General features: G+C 32.1%; 1 protein-coding gene across 1 annotated transcript; it reads left to right on the top strand.

Annotated features, from left to right (window-relative positions):
* Positions 1-2,429: 2,429 nt before the first annotated feature.
* Positions 2,430-5,192, top strand: LOC140877775 (uncharacterized). The gene is made up of 5 exons (XM_073281351.1): positions 2,430-2,955; positions 3,034-3,179; positions 3,379-4,010; positions 4,114-4,395; positions 4,484-5,192. Exons 1-5 carry the CDS (start codon positions 2,430-2,432, stop codon positions 5,190-5,192), a joined length of 2,295 nt encoding a protein of 764 aa, XP_073137452.1.
* Positions 5,193-6,866: the final 1,674 nt, after the last annotated feature.

The following is a 6,866-nucleotide window of genomic DNA, read 5'->3' as shown; positions in this document are numbered from 1 at the left end:
CTCTCAAAAATCGAAGGTCGTGTCCAGGTATATTTCTGTCCGTCGCATAAGGATAGAGAGAGTTGTCCAGGATTAAAACGTCTGTTAGGAATTTTGGATATATTTTATTACAGAATCTGTAGTCTTGTTCTTGGTTTTTTTTTGGTTTCTTTGGATGTGCTATTCTCGGTTCTGAGTTCAAAATCTCAGATGGTTATTCAACGTTTTTTTGGTCGCTGGATTGTCTTGAAGCAAATTTTGTTAAAAACATGTATGATTACGATATCTTCCACAACCATAAAAATCACAAAGTGGAAAAAATATCAAATTTTAGCAGCCAAAAAACAAAGATTTAATCTACTGTTAAGTGTATGATTTTGAGGACTTTTTTGGTTTCAGTTTGAGGATATGTGATTGTACGTGATTATTGATTTAGTCTCAATCTTCTCCAGACTTTTGCCTTGAAATATTGACTTAAATATCATTTTTTCCTCAAGATTATGGGAGTCAACTTTTATAAACAATGCCACTGATTTATCATTTGATTTCTCACCACAATAGATAAAGATAATGCCTATCTACTATTGATAATTGAATTAGATCTGGACAGTAAGCATCTAGAGTTTTTTTTTTTTTTTTAGTTTTGACAATAACAGAATTTTTCAAGACTTTTGAGGACTATAAAAAATGTAGCTCAAATTTAGATCATGTAACTGGTCAAACATCCGATCATATGAAATGTTTTTTTAAAAAAAAGAAAAGAAAAAGAGAACGAAAAAAATCATCGGTCCCGTTTCACTAAAATTTCTAGATGGACAAAAAGCTTAGTTTCTTCCACTTTAATTTTTTGTATCTTATAAACATGCATTGCCACGAGTATTAATTAATCTGTCACTTAGAAATTAAATGTATTTTTTTAATAAGCCTGCATTAAATTAAATATAATGGTGATAGACCATCCACTAAAATTTGTTTGTTTAATAATAAATAGTAATTATTGATAGTTTCATCAATATATATGGCTGAAGCGTGAGAAAGTGAAAATGAACCCAAGAGAACAAATAAAGGCAATTCACAGCCTGTTTGGGTCGGTTGTTTTTATTGCTTGTTTATTTATTTAAAAATTATTTGTGGTGGTACGATTCTTTAAATCTTTACAACCATTTAAAGTCATTTGTCAAATACTATATATTATTCTTTCAACCTTTTCCCGTAATATATTATTTTTTTCCATTTATTATTATGTTTTTTTGTATATTATTGGCCTTTCATATGGAGAAATCAGTGTATATATATTGTCATGAAAACCTAATGTGAATTATTATATTTATTCTATCTATTTGCCCCCATTGATGCAATATATCACCGTGTGTGTATTTATTCATTATTGATAATTGACACTAATATCCTGATTAATATTATGATAACTTTTTTTGATAATTTATTGGATGCAGGGGCTTGAGGATTCCTAGAGATTTTAGAACAGATCAGGTGAGGACCTTCTCTTCGAAACATTTCTTGGTGATAAAGAAGTGGTATTGATAGTTCTAAGTGAATATATGTGTCACATATGTGAATACATGCTAGCTTTTTTTGTAAGTAAATGAATGATTTAGTCAGTCTCTAGTTTGTAATAATGTGTACTTTCCTGATTATTTTTCTGCCTTAAACATTGAATTGAAATTCGATGCTCAATTGTATGTTCAGTATTTTTTGTATTTTTTTTATAAATCAGTTTACATTAGGAAAAATACAGTTATTTCCCCGTCTTTACAATTATTAGTTTTTTTCCATTTTTTGGTAGTATTTTTATTATTTTAATTGAAGTAGTAAGTCTGAATATGTGAATTTTTATCAAATAAAACTTTGATCAAGTTATTCATCTTCTTTAATTTGACGTTATTAATGACACTAAATTTTCTACAAAGCTCTGGGAAAGAAGAATCAAGAACTTTCTAGGTAAGTGAATTACTTTTTCATTTAATTTTTAGATTTTATTGTTTTTGAGGATTCATTTGTGAAATTGTATTGTTTTGTGGTTGTTGATTAATTGTTCTTGCTTTCTGTGAAGTGATTTTATATTATTTAAATATTTTTAAGTGAAAAATTATGGAGCGATTTAAATAATTAAATTGCTAAAATTTTTGTTGAAACTTTTAGAGTAATGAAACTATTTTTCTAAAAACTTGTTGCATTTTATTTTTTTACTGTCCTACACTTTTTTAATAAGTAAAATTATGAATCGGACCACTCAATAGCCAAATTTCGTAACCATATAATATCTTGAAATCTTTCAAATATTTTTTGTAAATAACAATTTTTGGGTGTATTGATTAAAAAATTTACAACTGAGAATGTAAATTTCAATTGTTCGATTGTTTTAAAATTTTATTTGATTATTTATTATTTTTCTTGTCGTCCATATTTAGTGAGTTTGAGTCATTTACGAAATGGATAAGGAATGGATGCATCTGCCTTCAAGGCTTGTACCCGAATATGAAGAAGGAGTTCAAAAATTTATTGCACAAGATAGACTTTATGCCAAAACACGTGAAGTAATCTTATGTCCTTGCAAGAAATGTAAAAATAAGAAGTATTTGAAATTTGATGAAGTGTATGATCATCTGATCATTAAGGGGATCGATCCTTCTTACACAACATGGGTCTTTCATGGTGAAATATATAACCCACAACTTCAAGGTGAAGGTAGTTCAAGAGGAGTTCAGGTAGAAGAAAATAAAAATAGAGATGCATATAACTTATACAGGGACTCTTTTGTGCCAAATGAAGAGATTGGACACACAATGACTGAGGCAAGAGATAATGAGTTTGCTGATTTATTAGAAGATGCAGAAAGTCCTTTATTCCCTGGTTGTACGACTTACACAAAGTTGTCAGCAACAGTCTCATTATACAACTACAAGTCTACTAATGGCCACACTGACCATAGTTTCAATGAGCTCCTTAAGATCTTAGGTTAGATGCTTCCAGAAAAACACACTCTTCCAGACTCTATTTACTCAATGAAAAAGCTGTTAAAACCATTTGATCTAGGATATGAGAAAATTCATGCTTGTCCAAACGATTGTTGTTTATTCAGAAATGAGTTTATGGATTTGAACTCATGTCCAAAGTGTGGTTCTTCTAGATGGAAGGTGGACAAATTCACTGCCAAAATTCATAAAGGAGTTCCTGAAAAGGTGCTACGATATTTTCCAGTGATACCAAGATTGAAAAGGATATTTAAATCTGAAGAAATGGCTGAAGACCTGATTTGGCACGCCGACCACAAAAGTCAAGATCATATGATGCGACATCCAGTTGATTCTACGTTTATTGTCCACAAATTGTTATTTATCATGAACTAAGAGGATGAAATGTGTTTATGGTTACTTGTAGGGGCTGATGCTACGTCATAACTTAGATGTCATGCATGTCGAAAAGAATGTTTGCGAGAATATCATAGGAACATTGTTAAACGTGAAGAAAAAATCAAAAGATGGTATTAATGCTCGCAAAGACTTGATGGACTTACAAATTAAAAAGGAATTACATCCTCAAGAAAAAGGAGAAAATACATATCACTTGCCTGCTGCACCGTACACATTGTCAAAAAAAGAAATGGATGTATTTTGCTCTAGGCTGAAGAAAATAAAGTTACCTGATGGGTATAGCTCAAATATTGGTAATTGTGTTTCTATAGCAGACCATAAGCTTATTGGGCTGAAATCTCATGATTGTCATGTTCTAATGCAACAATTGCTATCAGTAGCATTGATAAATCTTCTACCGAAAGGTCCACGTAATGCTCTATTTAGGCTGAGTGCATTTTACAATGAATTGTGTCAAAGAGTATTAAACAGGAACCGTTTAGAACAACTCGAGGAGAGTATTGCTGAAACTCTATGCATGTTGGAAAGGTATTTTCCCCCAGCTTTCTTTACCATCTCGGTTCATTTGACAATTCATTTAGCAAGAGAGGCTCGCTTGTGTGGGCCAGTCCACTTCCGTTGGATGTATCCATTTGAAAGGTAATAAATATTAATTTATATTTTTGACAAACTTTATAGTATAAAACGAATTAGATTTTTATATCAGCACTTCTTTCATGGTAATTTTTTTTTTGTGATTTAGATTTATGAAAACACTTAAAGGGTATGTGAAGAACAGAGCAAGGCCAGAGGGTTGCATAGCTGAGGGTTACCTTGCAGATGAACGAATGCGATTTTGTAGTGCTTATATAAAAAAAGCAGCTAGTATTGGTGTCCGTTCTAATCGAAATAAGGATTTGGAAAATGGATTAGTGGAAGGTCGCCCAATTTCCCAAGGAAAAGAAAAGATTTTAGAAGACCATGTGTTGCAAGCTGCACATAGATATGTGTTGTTTAATACCGCAGAAGTTGAATCTTACTTGCAGTGAGTATAGTTAATTTCATACTCTATTACACTTGGTCTATTACATAATTTGCATACTCTAACATCTCTTTTTTAAATATTTAAATAGGATGCACATTGAGGAGCTTAAAAAAGAAGATCATCGTTTCTTAAACAATGAAACATTGTTACAAAAGCAACATATGGAAACATTTTCTCAGTGGTTTTCAAAACATGCACGTGGCAACTCTTCAGGCCGAATTCAATGGCTAGCACATGGTCCAAGAAAGCATGTTACATCTTATACTGGTTATATTATAAATGGGCATCGTTTCCATACGATTGATATTGAAAGGTCGACACAAGACAGTGGTGTCTCAATTGAAGCCGATACTATTTGTCAATCTAGTGGTAATGATTATTCTCACACAGTAGGAAGACTATCCTACTATGGGGTTATAAGAGAGATTATTTTACTGGACTACTATTCTTTTCAAGTGCCTTTTTTTAGGTGTGATTGGGCCAATCCTGGAACTGGTATAAAAATGGAGGATTGTTTTACATTGGTCAACTTACACCAAGGAATAAAAACTTTTGAAAGCGATCCTTTCATTTTAGCATCACAAGCAAAGCAAGTATTCTATTCTAGGGACAATGATGAATCAAATTGGTATGTGTTGCTAAAAGCGCCGCCTCGAGGTACTAACGTGAATGAGTTGGAAGAGGTTGCATATACGCCATCAATACCTCTTGATGTGTCCCAACTTGAGATTAACATTACAGAGAAAGAACCATATTCAAGGAATGAGTGCGAGGGAATTGATGTGACTGAGACATGATTGGAATTTTTATTTTTTGAAATTTTAGTTATTTATTTGGATTGATAATTATTTGGATTGATAAATGTTCTTCTCAAGTTATGCTTTTTGCAATATATTTTTCTGCATGTTTTATTTTCAGTGATGCATCTTGTCATATTACTTGTTTGATCTGGTCATTACATAGCAGCCAAAAGATTAGAAAAATGGGAAAAAAACGCAACAAAGCATCTGTAGATGAAATTCAGGTGACATTTTATTTTATTTTAAATCTTGGTTTATTTTAATGAAGTAAACTTGTACATTTCAACATCTTCTTTTGCTATTTTACAGGAAAATATAGCTGATAGTTTATCAAGAAGGAACTCTCACACGTCACCTAATTTATCACAAGATTTGAATGGAAAAGAACCAATTGAGGAAACATTAAAGAAAAAAGGACGGGGTCCATCAAAGTTGAAAGTGATTAGTGGCCAACAAAAATGCAAAGAGCTGGAGCGTAATGAGTTTGAACAACCGGTTGGAGATAATTCAGTTAAGTACGCTTCTTTTCTAGGTTGCATGATAAAAGAATTTGTGCCTTACACATTAGATAGATGGGATGACATAGAAGAAGAAGTGAAGGACAAGATGTGGAGTTGTCTTCAGGTAATATCTTGAATAACTGAATTTTCCACTTTTAATTCTATGAGCAAATCTTGATATATAATTTTTTTTTTATGTACAGATGCATTTTAAAGTTGAGGATTGGGAAAAAAATTAATATTTCGAAAGTTAGCCAAATTGTTGCGTGATAGAAAGTCTAAACTTCAAATACTTGTACGAGAGGTTGATGCTGGTCGAGGGGCTTCAAGAGATCTAAATCTTTTGAAGCCTGAACATATGGACCAAAGTCAGTGGGAATTATTTGTAAAGAAGACACTGTCACCTACCTTTCAAGTAAGCATTTATTTTTTATAAAAAGAACTAGATGGATTGTCTTGTTTTTTTTTTCGGATTCTGCCTGCTGCTGGATTTTTTTAGTTTATAGATAAATGAGAATGAATGTATAGTGTTGTAAATGAGAAAAAATATAATATTATTTGTTTTCTACTCATGCATTTAAAAACTTGAATTGTGACGGTATTATGGTTGTTTTAGCAGGAAAGTTTTGGGCTTTTTTGAGGAGTTATATGGTCTTGTCCATATTATCCTAGTGGTGTGAATGGTATAAATTTCAGTTTATATTTAATCAGTTTTTTGAGCAGTGGACTTCTTCTCTACACAAGTCAGTTCCTCAATTGTCAAAACTTTAGTTTCAGGCACATCTGGTGATTCAAAATTCAAGTCCCCTTTTTCTGGATTCTCAACCTCCATCTCAATTTTTTTTTTTTAAGAATTTCAGCCTCCATCTTTGCTTCTTTTTCTGGAATTTCAGCCACCATCTTTGAGAAATGCAACAAACATGAATTAAATGTTTGGTATTATGATTATAGAGTTCAAGAATAAATAGTTTTGCATCTACTTTAGCAGCATGCTCTCGTACACTAATTTCATCCTTTCCGATGTTGATGCCTTCATTACCTCTGAATCCCGAGTTCTGCATCAAATCCCAAGCATGTTCGATCAGAATCTTCCTCATGAGCAGCAGAATAATCAGTGTCTTGAGTGATCTGTGTGTCCACCACCATCTATGTCTTGTTTGCCGATTGGGTA

The sequence above is a fragment of the Henckelia pumila genome, chromosome 2 (genome assembly GCF_033568475.1).
Source record: "Henckelia pumila isolate YLH828 chromosome 2, ASM3356847v2, whole genome shotgun sequence".
NCBI lineage: Eukaryota > Viridiplantae > Streptophyta > Magnoliopsida > Lamiales > Gesneriaceae > Henckelia > Henckelia pumila.
The sequence above is the reverse complement of the archived record's forward strand: the minus strand, read 5'-3'. Positions and strand labels throughout refer to the sequence as shown.